General features: G+C 42.4%; 1 protein-coding gene across 2 annotated transcripts in view; it reads left to right on the top strand.

Annotated features, from left to right (window-relative positions):
* The window catches only part of LOC113904178, a 148,046-nt gene that overhangs the window by 19,314 nt on the left and 109,675 nt on the right, over window positions 1-19,057 (top strand). For both annotated transcript variants that reach the window (XM_027560997.1, XM_027560996.1), the window contains exons 3-4: window positions 16,226-16,849; window positions 18,085-18,256. In XM_027560997.1, coding sequence (XP_027416798.1) covers window positions 16,238-16,849; window positions 18,085-18,256 — 784 coding nt within the window. In that variant the 5' untranslated portion in view covers window positions 16,226-16,237. The remainder of the gene's footprint in view (window positions 1-16,225; window positions 16,850-18,084; window positions 18,257-19,057) is intronic.

Here is a 19,057-nt window from a genome sequence, read left to right on the forward strand (position 1 = left end):
ATTTAGCCTGAAGTTGTGTACCCACCATGTTAGGTCAGAAGCTGCTGTCAGTAGTGGGAAGGTGCGTTCAGGTAGGTGAGACTGTCGGGGGAGTGTCCTGAAGGGGCATTCACGGGAAGAAAGGCAGTTGCTTATTTTATAGCAGCTGCAGCTGTAGGTCTACCTTGATTTTAGTACCCCTGGGTCTTCAGCTTTTATTCTGGATACCGGGTCTTCTGTCCGGAAAGGAAGGTGAAAGACAGTGAGACCAACCCTCATGAAATGTCTTCCATTTAAAAAGGACTCGGCTCGGCACTTTACACACGCTCCTCATGTGCTGTTGCCCAGCCTATGAGAAGCTTGTCTTTCCCTGTATTTCACGGCAGACAAGTTAGGTAAGTTCACCCTGGGGCACATGAACAGCTAGTGGTGGGCTCTAGACTCACTGTAGGGTTTGCCTGATTCTCATGGCCTCCTCTGTTTGGACAGCAAGGAGATTCAACCAATCCATCTTAGAGGAAATCAGTCCTGAATATTCATTGGAAGGACTGATGCTGAAGCTAAAACTCCAATACTTTGGCCACTGACTCATTTGAAAAGACCCTGATACTGGGAAAGATTAAAGGCAGGAGGATAAGGGGATGACAGAGGATGAAATGGTTAGATAGTATCACTGACTCAATGGACATGAGCTTGAGCAAACTCTGGGAGTTGCTGATGGACAGGGAGGCCTGGTGTGCTGGAGTCCATGTGGTTGCAAAGAGTTGGACACGACTGAGTGAACTGGACTGAACTGAACCTTGTTCTGCTGGCTGCAAAATAGGTCAATAAATTTGAGACACAGTGTTGAGGCAAGGAAGACAACTTTATCTGGGGAGCCAGCTGCCCGAGAAGATGACAACCTAGCACCTCAAAATAACTCTCTTGTGGGGTCTGGAAGCTGTGTTTTTTGTAGAGTCAGAGGGAAAGAAGCAATGAGGAGCTACAAAGGCAAAAGGCAGAAAGAAAGGAAGAGGCAGTGGGGAAGTAAAGTGAAAGGATCTTCAGTCTTGCAAAATATCTCCAAGGAAGTGGCCAGCCTTTGGAAGAGGTGTGTTAATCTGTTCACAGGTGGGCAGAGTCAGATTCTCTGTCTCTGAGCTGAACAAAGGCACTTTAGTTTATGGTCAGGCAGGGCCCAGGGCCCTCTGAGGCAGGCCATCAGATATGACTGTAATAACAAAAGCAATGAAAAGCAAGTCAAAGAAAACAGTTCCAACATGGAGTCACCATTGGCTTCTCCCTGTAACATGCTTGTCAACTATAGGCTGTTTCCCTGAGTACCCAGTGGCTCTGGCCATGAGCCTCGCACACAGCACCTCTCAGTATCACTACCTGGCTTCCAGTACTTCTTTCTCCTTCTACCAGTCTCTTAAAATCCTTCCCCCTTCCCCCTACTTTTCTGATATTTTAAAATAGACTTTACTTTTTAGAGGACTTCCCTGGTGGCTCAGATGGTAAAGCATCTGTCTACAATGTGGGAGACCCGGGTTCAATCCCTGGGTTGGGAAGATATCCTGGAGAAGGAAATGGCAATCCACTTCAGTACTATTGCCTGGAATATCCCATGGACAGAGGAGCCTGGTAGGCTACAGTCCATGGGGTCGCAAAGAGTCGGACATGACTGAGCGACTTCACTTCGCTTTACTTTTTAGAACAGTTTCATGTCCACAGCACTGATGAGCAGAAGGCCCAGAGGTTTCTTATTCCTGCCCAATATCTGTCAGCCAAGGCCCTGGCTTCTGCTCCTGCAGTTATCAGGGCGGTCTCTCTACGGGGTAACCCTGAGTTCCTCACCAGAATAGCCGCAAGCCCCTCACCACCGCCTGGGGGCCTAAACAGCCCGGGCGCCTCCTCTTCTTCCTCTGATGTTGCCTTCACTCTCCACTTGGCTCGTATCTTTCAGCTTTTCTGTCCCCATTTCTGTCCCAGGGCCTTTGCTCATGCTACCCCTTCTGTTTGGGATACATTTCTACTACATCTTAAAATAGTTTGTTCTCCTTCAGATTTAGTTTCATCTTAAACATCCCCTTCTCAGAGAGGACTTCCCCAAGAAACTGACTGGCTTTTATCACTTTTCTGCCAAATTACTGTACTTTGTGTGTGTGCTCAGTCATCAGTCATGTCCAACTCTTTTTGACCCCATGGACTATAGTTCGCCAGGCTCCTTTGCTCATGGAATTCTCCAAACCAGAATACTGGAGTGGGTAGTTATTCCCTCTCCAGGGGATCTTCCCAACCCAGGGATGGAACTTGAGTCTCCTGCATCTCCCACATTGACGGGTGGATTCTTTACCATTGCACCACAAGGGAAGCCCTACCCTACGTTATATTTTTCAGATCACTTCTGTACCTGAAACTATTTCATTTACTAATTTTCTTTTTCTTTTTTTTTGTTGTATATAATTCCATCAGTTAGCTTTTACCACATAAAAATGTCCCCCAAACTTAGTGGTTAAAACAAGTGTTTTAATTGAGCTTACAACTCTTGGCTTGGACTAGGCTCAGAGTGCCCCAACCAGTAATGCTGAAGAAGCTGAAGTTGAACGGTTCTATGAAGACCTACAAGACCTTTTAGAACTAACACCCAAAAAAGAGGTCCTCTTCATTATAGGGAACTGGAATGCAAAAGTAGAAAGTCAAGAAACGCCTGGAGTAACAGGCAAATTTGGCCTTGGAATATGAAATGAACCATGGCAAAGGCTAATAGAGTTCTGCCAAGAGAATGCACTGGTCATAGCAAATACCCTCTTCCAACAACACAAGAGAAGACTCTACACATGGACATCACCAGATGGTCAACACCAAAATCAGATTGATTATATTCTTTGCAGCAAAAGATGGAGAAGCTCTATACAGTCAGCAAAAACAAGACCGGGAACTGACTGTGGCTCAGATCATGAGCTCCTTATTGCCAAATTCAGACTTAAATTGAAGAAAGTAGGGAAAATCACTAGACCATTCAGGTATGACCTAAATCAAATCCCTTATGATTATACAGTGGAAGTGAGAAATAGATTTAAGGGCCTAGATCTGATAGATAGAGGGCCTGATGAACTATGGACTGAGGTTCGTGACATTGTACAGGAGACAGGAATCAAGACCATTCCCATGGAAAAGAAATGCAAAAAAGCAAAATGGCTGTCTGGGGAGGCCTTACAAATAGCTGTGAAAAGAAGAGAAGTGAAAAGCAAAGGAGAAAAGGAAAGATATAGGCATCTGAATGCAGAGTTCCAAAGAATAGCAAGAAGAGATAAGAAAGCCTTCTTCAGTGATCAATGCAAAGAAATAGAGGAAAACAACAGAATGAGGAAGACTAGAGATCTCTTCAAGAAAATTAGAGATATCAAGGGAATATTTCATGCAAAGATGGACTTGATAAAGGACAGAAATGGTATGGACCTAACAGAAGCAGAAGATATTAAGAAGAGGTGGCAAGAATACACAGAAGAACTGTACAAAAAAGATCTTCACAACCCAGATGATCATGATGGTGTGATCACTGACCTAGAGCCAGACATCCTGGAATGTGAAGTCAAGTGGGCCTTAGAAAGCATCACTACGAACAAAGCTAGTGGAGGTGATGGAATTCCAGTTGAGCTATTTCAAATCCTGAAAGATGATGCTGTGAAAGTGCTGCACTCAATATGCCAGCAAATTTGGAAAACTCAGCAGTGGCCACAGGACTGGAAAAGGTCAGTTTTCATTCCAATCCCAAGGAAAGGAAATGCCAAAGAATGTTCAAACTATTGCACAATTGCACTCATCTCACATGCTAGTAAAGTAATGCTCTAAATTCTCCAAGCCAGGCTTCAGCAATATGTGAACCGTGAACTTCCAGATGTTCAAGCTGGCTTTAGAAAAGGCAGAAGAACCAGAGATCAAATTGCCAACATCCACTGGATCATCTAAAAAGCAAGAGAGTTCCAGAAAAACATCTATTTCTGCTTTATTGACTATGTCAAAGCCTTTGACTGTGTGGTTCACAATAAACTGTGGAAAATTCTTCAAGAGATGGGAATATCAGACCACCTGACCTGCCTCTTGAGAAACCTATATGCAGGTCAGGAAGCAACAGTTAGAACTGGACATGGAACAACAGACTGGTTCCAAATAGAAAAAGAAGTACATCAAGGCTGTATATTGTCACCTTGCTTATTTAACTTATATGCAGAGTACATCATGAGAAATGCTGGGCTGGAAGAAGCACAAGCTGGAATCAAGATTGCCGGGAGAAATATCAGTAACGTCAGATATGCAGATGACACCACCCTTATGGCAGAAAGTGAAGAAGAACTAAAAAGCCTCTTGATGAAAGTGAAAGAGGAGAGTGAAAAAGCTGGCTTAAAGCTCAACATTCAGAAAACGAAGATCATGGCATCTGGTCCTATCACTTCATGGGAAATAGATGGGGAAACAGTGGAAACAGTGTCAGACTTTATTTTTGGGGGCTCCAAAATCACTGCAGATGGTGGCTGCAGCCATGAAATTAAAGACACTTACTCCTTGGAAGAAAAGTTTTGACTAACCCAGATAGCATATTGAAAAGCAGAGACATTACTTTGCCAACAAAGGTCCGTCTAGTCAAGGCTATGGTTTTTCCTGTGGTCATGTATGGATGTGAGAGTTGGACTGTGAAGAAAGCTGAGCACTGAAGAATTGATGCTTTTGAATTGTGGTGTTGGAGAAGACTCCTGAGAGTCCCTTGGACTGCAAGGAGATCCAACCAGTCCATTCTGAAGGAGATCAGCCCTCGGGTTTCTTTGGAGGGAATGATGCTAAAGCTGAAGCTCCAGTACTTTGGCCGCCTCATGTGAAGAGTTGACTCATTGGAAAAGACTCTGATGCAGGGAGGGACTGGGGGCAGGAGGAGAAGGGTATTACAGAGGATGAGATGGCTGGATGGCATCACCGATTCGATAGACGTGAGTTTGAGTGAACTCCGGGAGTTTGTGATGGACAGGGAGGCCTTGTGTGCTGCGATTCATGGGGTCGCAAAGATTCGGACACGACTGAGCAACTGAACTGAACTGAGGCTCAGAGGGGCAGGTCTTCTGGGCTAGGCTAGGTTGCTTCTGTGTCTTTGGTCAGGGAGGTGGCTCTGTTTCTGAGGGTCAGCTGGCTGTTGACTGCATTGACTGGGCGCCTGGCCTAGGTTTGTCGCATCATGTGTCAGGCCAGCCCGGCTTATTCAAGTGAGGTTTCATGGGAGGACTGAGTGTGCCCATTCTCTTGAGGTTCAGTTTTGGTACTGCTGTAATGTCCCGCCACTTCATTCTATCATGCAAAGCTGCTTAGATTCAAGCGGTGAAGAAACAGACACCACCTGCTTTGGGAGGTGCTACAGATGACACATTCCTTACGGAATGTGAACATAGGGAAGGAGTCAGTTTACTCATTTTTGTAAACCATCTACCATAACAGTGTATATTTGCAATGTATATTTGCAATGTATATTTGACTTTAGATTATGTGCATCTGAGAGTTCTTTTGAGTTTGGGAGATTACCCATCTTACGAATCTTTGTAGGCCAAAAACAGTATTTCTTCCTGTAGAAGTCAAACAAGCTACTTATTTTCCATTTTTATTATGTGTAATATAATACACTACAGCACCATCATTTTATTTCAGGCTGATTATTAAAGATTTGTTACCATGCTGACCTGTTTCTGTGCTATATTTCTCTTTCTGGTCTTTCCCATCCTTGTGTACATTACCTTCTGCCACTAGAATATCATCTTGAATACCATTTTTGTCTTGTCCTTTTTCCTTCTCAAAAATCTGTATTAGTTCTGTTGTAGTAAACTCAAGCTCCCAGCCTGGGATGCAGCTCCTTGCACTAGCTGTTTGTTACCTCCCCACATCAGCACCTTAACTGGTAATCACTCCCCAATCGGCTAATCTCACGGCCACCTGGTGTCTGCGGCCATATCTGGGGTGTGCAGAGGACAGGCAGCAGGGATCCCTGGGATAAGGGCGGAAGTCTGCACTGGGAAGGGAGTAAGCCAGACCTGATTCAGGGAAGACCCCCAGCTTTAGAATTTCTATCAGGCAGGAAGTCTGGTTGGGCTGCAGCAGGCAAAGGCCATCTTAGTCCAATTAGTGGGGTCCATGGCAGTCTTTTCACCCCAGAGAAGTGGAGCATGAACCAAGGTCAAGAACTGCAGACTGAAATACAGACTGGCCCACAGGGAAGGCTGAAGTTCAGGACCATGCAGCTGAGTAGGCACTCATCCATACTTAATCCTCTGGAAAGGATGAGGCACTGGGCGGTCAGACCGGGGAGGCTGAGTCTGCACTTTGCAGACTTTGGTGGCCAGACCGTGTCAGGTCAGGCGGGGGACTGGCAGCCCCATCTGCTGGCCTTCTTCTCTCTACTTTGACGCGTGTTCCACTTTTTGCTAGAAACGTATTCTTTGCTGCTGTGTTTAGAGGGAGACTTTGAAAAGCCATGGTGGACAATTCTGATACCTCTCAATTTATTTGATGAAAAATAACTTGAACCATTTTTACAATAAAACATTACAGTTATAATATAAAATTGTCATGCTGTTTTTCAGGCAAAATTAAAATTTCAACTTCATACTGTGATTCCAGTTCCAGTCTGTGATTATATATTCATTTTCCCCTCTCCTTAGAGGTACTAGGATGAAAAGAATTCAGAAACGCAGAATTTTAAGGCAAATAAAGGGCCATTAGAGGCACTGCAATTATTGTGAAAGTTAATTAAAGACATAGGTTTTCTGCACCCCAATGTTCATTGAAGCACTGTTTACAGTAGCCTAGACATGGCAGCACTCTAAATGTCCATGGACAGAGGAATGAATGAACAGAAGATATGGTGTGTGTGTGTGTGTATATATATACACACACAATGGAATATTAGCCATAAAAAAGAATGAAATAATAGCCATTTGTAGCAACATGGATGGACCCAGACATTATCATACTAAGTGAAGTAAGTCAGAGAAGGATAAATATCATATGATATCACTTATACCTGAAATCTTAAAAAAAAGATACAAATGAACTTACTTACAAAACAGAAATAGATTCACAGACATAGAAAATAAATCTGTGGTTACCAAAAGGGGAGGGGAAAAAGGATAAGTTAGGAGTTTGAGATTCTTTACCGTCAGAGCCACCAGGGAAGCCCAATATACACACACTACTATATATAAAATACATAGCCAACGAGGACCTACTGCATAGCACAGGGGACTATATTCAATGTTTTGAAATAACCTATAAGGGAAAAGAATCTGAAAATGTATGTGTATATATATAAAACTTATTCACTTTGCTGTATGCCCGAAACTAACACAGCATTGTAAATCAATTATATTTCAATAAAAGTTTTATTCTAAATTCATAAAAATTATGTTTTCACTTATATGTGGAATTTTAAAAAAGCAAACATGAATCAACAAATATAATAAAATAAACTCACAGATACAGGGAACATTTTAGTAATTGTCAAAGGAGAGAGGGGTGGAGGGAGGGATGTAAGTGAAGGTGACAAGCTACCAGTTATAAGAGAAATAAGTCACAGGGATGGAATGTACAGAACAGAAAATGGTGGCAGTATTTTATAATAACTTTGCATGGTGTGCAATCCCTGAAATACCAAATCACTATATCGTACATCTGAAACTAGTATAAGATTATGAGTCAACTATAGTTCAATAAAAAATACATGTGCTAACATTTTTCAGAAATTTCCATTTTTAGAATGAGTTAAAAAGACTATGTTTGTGACTTTTAAAAATATTCTTTAACAGGAAAGGAAAGCTCTTGATGACAGGATTAGTGGTAAGGATTAGAATAAAACTACTATCTGGAGAGAATATCCAAATGTCTCCTTTTTTAAGGCAAAAGTGTCATCAGTCTAAAAGAATTTCAAGGTGTTTTTCTCACTTTAAAAAAATAGGCAACATCTATCTTAAAATAAGTAAATCCTTTTGCATAGTATGATTTTATTCAAGAAAGCTTATTTCCTCTAAGCAAATAAAGATCTTCCAAACATTTTAAAATAATCTGATCACACAGATGAAATGAAATTTTCCACTGTCATCTCTTCATAGAAAGTTGGAACCTTTGAGCAGCTAAATATTTCCCCATGGCAGCGTGCTAAGAACATACCATGGGAGACTTAACCCCAAATCACTTTTTAGATTGGCTAAAAAATTATTGGCTGTGTCCAATAATTGATGTAAAATCCAAGAGCTGCTTATGAATGGAGAGAGAAAAGTTTAAACTGAGAGTCTACTTTCCTGATTTTTCTAAGCAGAAATATTGTTTTATTTTGTTAAGAAGTTTAGGAATACTTTTTTTGGATTGACTTGTTTCTGACCTTAGCATGTGAAGTGAAAGTCGCTCAGTAGTGTCTGACTCTTTTCGACCCCATGGACTATACAGCCCATGGAATTCTCCCAGCCAGAATACTGGAGTGGGCAGCCTTTCCCTTCTCCAGGGGATCTTCCCAACCCAGGGATCTAACCTAGGTCTCCCTCATTGCAGGTGAATTCTTTTCCAGCTGAGCCACAGGGAAGCCCAAGAATACTGGAGTGGGTAGCCTATCCCTTCTTCAGTGAATCTTCCCAACTCGGGAAGCAAGCCAGGGTCTTCTGCATTGCAGGCGGATTCTTTACCAGCTGGGCTACCAGGGAAGCAACCTTAGCATGATTATGCATATTTTGAAGATAGCTGCATTTTCTTTGACTAATAGTGAAGTTATTTCTTTTTTGGTAGAGTAAAACATATCTCTTTATAGTGTTTTGCACTCTTTAAGACATTATACAAAAGATGATTTATCCCTGACAGATACATTTTTTAGAGCAACTCATTTTTTTTTCCAGTTTTTCATTTAGTAAATAGTATTTATCAGATTCTGACCAAGTGATTATAACTAATTAATTTGTCCTGAATTAAAAACTATTAGTCACAGAAATGATGAATTTCATCTTGGTATAGTTTAAGAAATTCTTGGAACATATAGCCTTCTGTTTTAGTAATACTATTTCTCTATAAGGCTATAATAGACTTGAAGATATTTTAATCTGGATCATTTTGGATTTTAATTTTTGATATATCTAGGTCAGTTTCATCTGATCAGCCAATGATGGAAACGTGAAATTCCGTTGTGAATTTGGGGATTGTGAATTTTTGTGAATTTCTGTTATTTCACCATAATTCTGACTATCATGTTGATTATAGAGATCTGTTCACATCACAACTGTAAATACTACATAACTTCCAGAGTCTGCCCATTTCATAATGTGAATAATAATATTCACTGCTTTCACAATTCTTTCTCTTGGTGATCCCAACACAAAAATTATAGCCCCTCCTTGAATGCCTCTAAAATCTCTCTTTTATTCTGACCTCTCTCCCAATGTTCAGTGTTATATTAATAACTGCTTTTTGCACACCACTACCTGGACGTCCTTCTATGACCTCAAACTAAGTATTTAAAAATGGAATGGATTAGGACAATTCCTGACTTCACAGTCTCTCCTCTTATGTAGCTTGAAAAACTCAAGTTATTCATTTAAATGAGGACACAGCAAGTATAGTTGATAAAAGCCAATTCCTGTTGTCATCTTTGTTCAGCTGCTTCATGCAATTTTGCTGAACTATGCTCTGCACTGGCTTCTTTAGTTATAGTAGATTATTCGTTTAAAGGATTAAATAAATTACCTACCTCCTTGCCTTCCACAGTCGACCTATTGTTGTGTTATTTCGGGTTTACCTCTGAAACTTTTGGAAATAATTTCCTTCCTTTCTATTTCTATTCTCATTACTCTAAGTCAGGCCCTCAGGAGCTCTTGATTTAACTATTTTTAGGGCCACCTCCCCAGTTTCTGTCACCACAGTCTCCTCCCCGCAAGTCATCTGACATACAAAGTCAGTGAAAAGTTCAGTTCTGATGTCATTTCTGCTCAAAAATTTTCAGTGCATTTCCATGTTCTACAGAATAGAATCAAAACTCCCTAGCCAGGCATTTAAAAAATTCTTTTATTCAAGTATAGTTGATTTACAGTGTTGTGTTAATTTCTGTTATACAGCAAAGTAACTCAGTCATATATATATATATATATATATGACTTGTCTGTCACTACTCTGAAAATATACATTTCTTTATTGCTTCAGTTGCCATGTCTGTGTGGATGGTGATGTTATAAATGGAGGTTTATAACTATCATTTCTCATATCTACCCTCCCTCCTTTCTTTCCTCCCTCCCTTTCTTACTCCTTTTTACATTTTTAAAAATTTTAATTGGAGGATAATTATTTTACAATATTGTGTTGGTTTCTGCCATACATCAACATGAATCAGCCATAAGTATACCTAGGCCCTCTCCCTTGCACTTCCACCCCTCTAGGTGGTCACAGAGCACAGGACTGGAGTTCCCTGTGTCTTACAGCAAGTTCCGACTTGCTATCTATTTTATGTATGGTAATGTGTTTCAACGCTGCTCTCTCAATTCCTTCCACTCTCTCCTTCCCTCACTGTGTCCACACTCTGTTCTCTGTGGCTGCCTCTCCTTTGCTTCCCTTGCAGTATAGGTTCATCAGTACTGTCTTTCTAGATCTCATATATATGTATTAATACGTGATATTTGTTTTTTCCTTTTTCCTTTTTAATTGGTCACTTGTTATAAAGTCAGTATTTACTAGGCAAACTGTGCCATGTCATCACCTTGTTCCTTTAGATGTGTTTGGAGGCGACACTCGGGAGCACAGGTTTGAACCAGGTCCTTCTTTCCCAGAGCACCCCTCCCGTTGTTTTTGAGGTTCAAAGCTGAGGTGAGAAGCCCGGTAAATCTGATTAGGTGGGACGCATCTTCAAATCAGATTAGACTGCAGGTGGCTGTTGGAGGCAGTATGTGTCATTTGGGGACTGCGTGTGTGACACAGTCCTGAAACACATTCAAACCCCCGATGATTAAGCAGAGTGGTGGGAGGCAGGGTGTGTGGAGGCGCAGCACCCCTTCTGCGGGGCGCCTCTAGCACTTGTCCTATGCTGAGGAGCTGGACTGTTACACTTACAGCCCTTTTTATAGAACTACATCGATGCCACAATACTCAGGAGTGCTTGCATGAAAAACAAAGGGCTTAGGTCCTTTTCTTTTTAATGACTACCATGAGTAAATACTGGCTCAGAACTACTTATCAAAGAATGACAAAAATGTCATTTTTAGCAGCATAACAACTTTTTCTCTTTAATACGAATAAGTGAGGACTTGAGGCTGTCTGGGAGGAAAATGCTCATGAATTGGGGAAGTACTTTCCCCTGACAATGATACTAGGGAAGCAGAAAGCAACACAAGAGACACTAATTAGGAAGACTCAGGATTCTGGAGCATGATGGGAACTGGCTTGTCTCTGGCTGTGGTTCCCTTAAGGTGCAGTCTGCCCGGTGATTAGCATTGCCTCGGATTAAATTAATTGGCTGCCCTCAATCTCTGAGCAGCCCCCACTCAGAATACACCCAAGGACACTAGTTTCTTTGCACGAAATGAACAGGTTACATATCCAGTAACATTTGTGAGGATTATTGAACTTGAGCCATCTTTTTAAGGGAAGTTTCAAGTTCTGGTAAGTACAAACCTATTTAAAAAATCTTTATTGTGAAAATAATCTATTTTAGCCAGCTGTACTTTATTTTATATTTTATATCTAGACTACATATTTGTGTTCTATCTATAACCATTAGAAAAACAATAACTATTGCTAATATTATTTTTACCCAGATAAGCATGAAACCTCAATATGCTGATATTGAAGTAGGAGGGAATTTTAATATCAGGAAATCAAGAAATTCAAGTGTATTCAAATATGAGGAAAGGTTTTTTCCTGATTTAAAAGGTCTATTTACTCATTAGAGATATCTGTGCAATACATTCTCCCAGCTTCGGAAGAGCTGGGACTGCCACCGGGAGTGTGCATGTGTGCTAAGCCCTGTAGTCATGTCTGACTCTTTGCGACCCCATGGACTATAGCCCACCAGGCTCCTCTGTCCATGGGGTTCTCCAGGCAAGAATACTGGAGTGGGTTGCCATTTCCTCCTCTGGGGATCTTCCCCACCCAGGGATTGAACCTGTGTCTCTTACACCTCCTACATTGGTAGGCAGGTTCTTTACCATTAGCGCCTTCTGGGAAGCCATAAAGAATAAGTCCCATATTTCCTTTCTGAATCCCAACCCCTAGTCCCATAGAGTTGTGACCTGTGGAATGAAATATTTTTTCTTGCAGCATCAGATCTCTGAATCACTACAGAACATAATGAATATACCAGCTTTATGTTTTGTTTTTGAGTTCATGTTTCTTTCTGAATTGCTTGCATTCTTAATATGTGCCAAAAAATTAAATTAAAATATAATTAAGAAATGATGTGCCTGCACCTTATAAACCTGTCATCTGTTGTCAAGTGAGTGGGGGAGAGAAGGAAGGTACAGCCCTCTTGGGAAAGGCAACTATTTAGCTCTGAGCTGCACACATGACTCAGACCAGTGACAGCACAGAGCAGTGTAACAATAGTCGCACCTAAGGAAACCAAGGGTGCTAAATCGAGTTAATCTTAAAAAGCTATGCAAGTATTCACAGCTTCATGGTCTGATTCAGCTATGAAGAGCATTCAAAGAAGAGGGGATGATATTGGTAGCAAGCTGTCATTAGAAGCAGATTTCAATATAATTTGGGGTTGGAGGCAAGAGATTTTGTGTACTGGATGCTTTGCTACCTCTAGGGCAGTCAGTGGTGAGGACAGTGGAGGCCCTCAAGATCCTAGCTTCCTTGCGACCCCATGGACTGTAGTTCGCCAGGCTCTTCTGTCCTTGGAGTTCTCCAGGCAAGAATTCTGGAGTGGGTAGCCATTCCCTTCTCCAGGGGATCTTCCTGACCCAGGGATTGAACCGAGGTCTTCCACATTGTTGGCAGATTCTTTACTGTCTGAGCCACCAGGGAAGTCCCACTGTATGCACAGAGATCCTTTTATTTGATAATAGTGGAATCTTCATTACACTCTGCTGTGCTTGCCCACCTCACCATGGGCTCTTAAATCCCAGCCACATGTATGCAAAATATCAACACTCTCTCCAAAACTTCCTCCAGTTACTTCCAGGAGTTCTCAGAGATCCTGTAACAGCAGTGAGGACCAGAGGAACTTGTATATATATATATATATATTTTTTTTTTGCCGTGGCCTCCTCTTTAAGGTGCCTGGCAACTACTCTGCTGCAGGTAATTGCTCTGCAGATGGTCCTCCTCTGCTGGGCATATGGCTTTTTCCCAGGACATGGTAACTCCAGTTTCTTCCTTCATGCATTAGATTCAAAACCAATGATCAAGACTGGGCAGCAGTCAGAGTGGGACCATGGGGGCCATGTCTTCCCTCCCATGGACCCTATTTTCCATGGTCTCCTTTCTGATCCCAGCACAAAATCTTCTTTCTCTTTTTTCAGCATAAAAACTGAGACACTTCCCCCCATCCCCCACCACCAAACAAAACCCAAAGTGTATCAGCTCACATAACTGTGTTCCCAACATGACCAGCAGGTGAGTGGCTCTCCAAATAGTGAGATCCAGGCAGGGTGCTACTGGAATTAAAAGCCTCACCAGGAACTTGGTGGCTTAAGTGGTAAAGAATCTGTGTGCCAATGCAAGAGCCCCATGTTCGATCCCTGGGTCAAGAAGATCCCTTGGAGAAGGGAGTGGCAATCCCCTCCAGTATTCTTGCCTGGGAAATTCCACGGACAGAGGAGCCTGGCAGGCTACAGTCCATGGGGTCTCAAAGAGTCGGAAATGACTGAGCACGCACACATGAACTTACGTATAGATGAATAAGCTATTCAAATTTAGGTGAAAAATGTGTCTTAAACACTATTCATGTAAAATAACTTCAAATAAATATTAAGTGCTACTGCTAAGTCACTTCAGTCGTGTCCGACTCTGTGCGATCTCATAGATGGCAGCCCACCAGGCTCCCCCGTCCCTGGGATTCTCCAGGCAAGAACACTGGAGTGGGTTGCCATTGCCTTCTCCAGTGCACGAAAGCAAAAAGTCAAAGTGAAGTCGCTCAGTGGAGCCCTACCAGGCTCCTCCGTCCATGGGATTTTCCAGGCAAGAGTACTAAACAAGCCTAAAAAGTGGTTGGAGGCAAAGACTTCTGAAGTCTTTTGTTCAGATAATGAAGGAATTCATCCTCCATCACAGCACAGTTTGTCAGGTCAGACCAGAGTTTATCAGCCGAGGATGAGCAGAGATTGAGGTTTTGCTGACACCGCAAAGCTGGATTCCCCAGCTCCTGCTACACTGCCTTTCGTGTCTTAAGTATTATAATTACTGTAAACTGCTTGAGAAGAGAGAAGGGGAGACACATCTCATTTCTCAGTTGATCTTTGAACGCATTAAATTACGTTACATATAAATAATATTGACAAGCCATATTGGAGATAAATGAAGAGTCTTAGATAACAGCTTGCAAACATTTAAGTGATTTGGCCCAGATTTATAACTGATTTACAGTGCTGGACATGCCTTATTCATCTGTATGATACTGATCATATTTATTTAGTTTGTTCAATTTGTCTTCAAGGCTGCAGGGCATTCTTACTCTGTCAAAAGACACTAATAATTACATTGATTTAGAACAACAGAAAGTAGCCGCAGTGTGCTACCAATGAAAAACAAGCCAAGCCTCAGATAAACCCTCCCACAAGCTGCTCACTTGTCAGTCAGACTCTTGGAATGTGGACAAGGAAAACCTCAGTGATTGGCTGAAACGGCTCTTAAATTACGACCGAAAGTTTCACTTTCCAGGCTCTACTGGGACCAGTAACCAGACTGCATCATTTGTAGCAGCCCATAGTAATGCCATCATTCATTCTAAAAATATTTGTTTAGTGCAGCATTTTCCAACGTACAATTAGTTGTGTGTAATTTAACTGCATTTTCTACAATCTGTAATGAAAACATCTTAGACTACCTTAATATGGCCCTTTTTTAAAGGGTCTTCCAGAATTTAATGTCAGGAAACAACTTCCTCCAAATGAGTTCATTTGATTCCATCTAATAGACAATTTGAACTTTATAAACTTTTCCTGTATTCTCCCTTTTCCTTGACTGCCGGGACATGAAGAACTAAACTGATCAGTTGCAAAGCTCTTCTCATTGGATGGTTTCTGATTTGTGTTTCTTTTATTTTTAAAATTGTTCAATAATACTTGCTAATTTTAAAGAGTCACAAAATTTGGCAATGTATAAAAAACACAAATATTATCCACAGCTCTGCCATCAGAGATAACCACCATCAGCACTAGGCTGTATATACATTTTCGTCTTCTAGTATAATAAATGTTATACACATTGGCAATGGCCTAGCGTGTGTATTCTACAAGCTGCTTTTTCACTTAGTAATAAATGTCATGATCATTTCTCTGTGCCAATAAATACAGGCCAATAAAGCCCTCTTTAATGATTGTGCAGTTTTCCATGGATGTATACCTCATGATTTATCTGCTGCTGCTAAGTCACTTCAGTCGTGTCCAATTCTGTGCGACCCCATAGATAGCAGCCCAACAGGCTCCCCCATCCCTGGGATTCTCCAGACAAGAACACTGGAGTGGGTTGCCATTTCCTTCTCCAATGCATGAAAGTGAAAAGTGAAAGTGAAGTCGCTTAGTCGTGTCCGACCCTCATTGACCCCATGGACTGCAGCCTTCCAGGCTCCTCCGTCCATGGGATTTTCCAGGCAAGAGTACTGGAGTGGGGTGCCATTGCCTTCTCCACCTGTGCCCAATTCATTGGTGTCTTTAGGTTTTTTTACTTTTTATTTATTTAGCTATGCCGGGTCTCAGTTGCAGCATGTCGGATTTCTAATTGTGGCATGTGGGATCTAGTTCCCCCAAGAGGGATGGAACCCAGGCTCCCTGCATGGGGAGAGCAGAGTCTTAAGTCACTAGAGGACCATAGATGTTCCTTTAGGCTGCTTTTAATCTTTCAATTATAAACACCCTTACTTAACTGCTGCTTTTATATCTTCTTATTTTAAGCCCTGAAAGTTATCTTTCAAAACAGGAAGGTATAAGAAAGAATAAGTGAATGAATGAAATCCTAGGAACAGCTATCACTAACTGTGTTAGCATCAGCATGTATTCCTCTTGGTGCTGTTACCACGAGATGAATAATTTCCTTCCCTCCCCAGGTCTCAACCAAAATGAGCGAAACTCCTTCCACCAGTTTCTCCATGGTTCGCCGGATCTCCTCTGAAGGTCAGCTTCCTTCTCCTCGCCAGTTGGGCATCACCCAGCCTGTCGTGGCCAAAAGGATCAGTTTCTACAAGAGCGGAGACCCTCAGTTCGGCGGGGTCCGGGTGGTGCTGAACCCTCGTTCCTTCAAAACATTCGATGCTCTGCTGGACAACCTGTCGGGCAAGGTCCCCCTGCCCTTTGGGGTGCGGAACATCAGCACCCCCCGGGGGAGGCACAGCATCACGCGCCTGGAGGAGCTGGAGGACGGTCAGTCGTACCTGTGCTCCCACGGCAGGAAGGTGCAGCCAGTGGATCTGGACAAGGCCCGGCGTCGCCCGCGGCCCTGGCTCAGCAGCCGAGCTCTCAGCACCCATGTGCAGCGAGGCCCCGCCCCTGCTGCTCCTGGCATGCTGCGCGCGCCGCGACGGCTCGTGGTCTTCAGGAATGGCGACCCCAAAACGAGGCGTGCAATCGTGCTCAACAGGAGGGTCACGCAGAGCTTTGAGGTCTTCCTGCAGTACCTGACACAGATCATGCAGCGCCCGGTAACCAAGCTGTACGCCACAGACGGAAGGAAGGTGAGCGTTTGAGGGGACGGGGGCTCTTCACATCTGAGCTCGAGTAGTGAGTGATGTGATGGTGTTCCCCTCCCGCAAGAAGGTTTTTCCCACGTGCGCGCATGCATGTGTGAAAGCATGCGTGCAGGCTCACAGTTGCATGCTAACATGCTTCAGTGTGCATGGGAGGGCACTGGCTCACCTGGGTGGATGTTCTTCCTTTTGAGGTCAGATTCGGATGAGGCATGGTCCAGGAGGACCTCTTTTTTCTCCTCCACTCTTTCCCCTGAGCCTTGACTTATAGAAGGTGTTGGCACATAATCTGTTACTGTAGGATAGGCCAATAAATTGTGAGATGAGGTGTTGAGGCAAGGAATAGGACTTGATTCAAAAGCTAGCAGACTGAGAGGATGGAAGACTAGTGTCCCCCTAAACCATCTTTTTGGAATCTGTATGCCAGTTTTTTTTTATAGAACAGAGAAGGGGAGGAGGTGAGGAAATAAAGTAAAATAGCCATTATTTTTGCAAAATATTTCCAGCCTGGGCCAGCCTGGGGTGGGGACGTGTTAATTTCTTCTTTTTTGCAGCCATCCACAGGTGGGCAAGGTCAGATTGTCTCCCCATGAGCTGAACAAAGGCACTTTAGGTGAGCATTCAGGCAGACCAGCTGGGTTCCCTGAGGCCAACCATTATGTAATAATGGCTGATAATGTGATGATAATAACAAAAGCAACTGGAAAGCAAAGGTTAAAATCAAGGAAACGGATCCAACATAGAGTCAGATTTTCTGTTCCCTGTTACATAATCTCAATGATATTTCTTAAAAAAGAGTGGCCTAGAGTGCTATTCTGTTGGGGACAGAAAGCATTTTCTGGGACCTGCGTATCCACAATCACTCAATGTCGTGGTCCTGGAGTGACTGTCAGGCTCTTTCCCAGGTGGGTGCTTGGGTGGGTAGGACAGGGGCGGTACTGCATACCTTTTGAAGATTTGTTTAGTTATGAGGGCAGAACTCTGATCTGTTCCAGGCAGCTGTGGGCTGAATAAGGATTCTAACACCCCCTTCTCCCCCCATCCCCGTTTGGTACTCCATTAGTTTGTATACATCATTGGTGCCCAACAGATGGTTGGTGAGTATCTCTTTCAAACCGTGGAGGTTGTTAAATTAATTCAATCTGTCATAAACTCAGTGTATGGAAAGAACAGAACTTCATGTTGCTCATGTCAGGACCACAACTCTTTGATTTTTTCCCTAGGTTCCCAGTCTGCAGGCTGTGATCCTGAGCTCTGGAGCTGTGGTGGCAGCAGGAAGGGAACCGTTTAAACCAGGAAATTATGACATCCAAAAGTACTTGCTTCCTGCTAGATTACCAGGCATCTCTCGTCGTGTGTACCCCAAGGGAAATGCTAGGTCAGAAAGCAGAAAAAGTAAGTCACTTAAATATATAGCCCTTATTTTTAGCCCTAAGTTTTTTTTTTTTTTTTAACCTCAAAAACAACAACAACAGCAATTCATCTTAAATGACCAATTTCCTTCATCACAGAAAAAGAGAGGATCAAAACATTTTAAACTGAAATTGGTTCTAGTTATAGCTGCAAAGAGTCAGAGAGATTAATAATTTTAAAAAGATTGTTTTTCAGATCAATCAATGATATATCTATTTAAACTGATGAGTTTCTTTTTCTTTCTTTGTTTTGCACCTAATACCTAGATAAAAGATCAAAGTGCCATCATTTCTTGATTTAGAGAAGAATTCTAAATTCTATGGGATATGAGTAAGTGACGCACCAGTAGTTTTGGAGTTTTCTATAGATAATAAATACCATGTAGCACAGCTGAGCTCAGATTAATTGATTGACTTTAAAAAATTCTCTTAACTACATATATGCTCCACTTTCTGAAGTTATTCCAGTAAAAGCCATAGGCCCTTAGATTCACTTTTTATTATAATGAGTGAAACATTTTCATTTATAATTTTGGTAAATGTGTTCTCAAAATAAGAGAAAGTATCTCTAGCCTTATACCCTGAATTGATGGTAAGTATATGCAAAGGGCTTCCCAAGTGACTCAGTGGTAAAGAATCCACCTGCCAGTACAGGAGACGACAGAGACCTGGCTTCAATCCCTGAGTCAAGAAGATTCCCTGGAGGAGTGCTTGGCAACCCACTCCAGTATTCTTGCCTGGAGAATCTCATGGACAGAGGAGCCTGGTGGACTACAGTCCATGG

Source organism: Bos indicus x Bos taurus, chromosome 14, assembly GCF_003369695.1.
Source record: "Bos indicus x Bos taurus breed Angus x Brahman F1 hybrid chromosome 14, Bos_hybrid_MaternalHap_v2.0, whole genome shotgun sequence".
Lineage (NCBI taxonomy): Eukaryota > Metazoa > Chordata > Mammalia > Artiodactyla > Bovidae > Bos > Bos indicus x Bos taurus.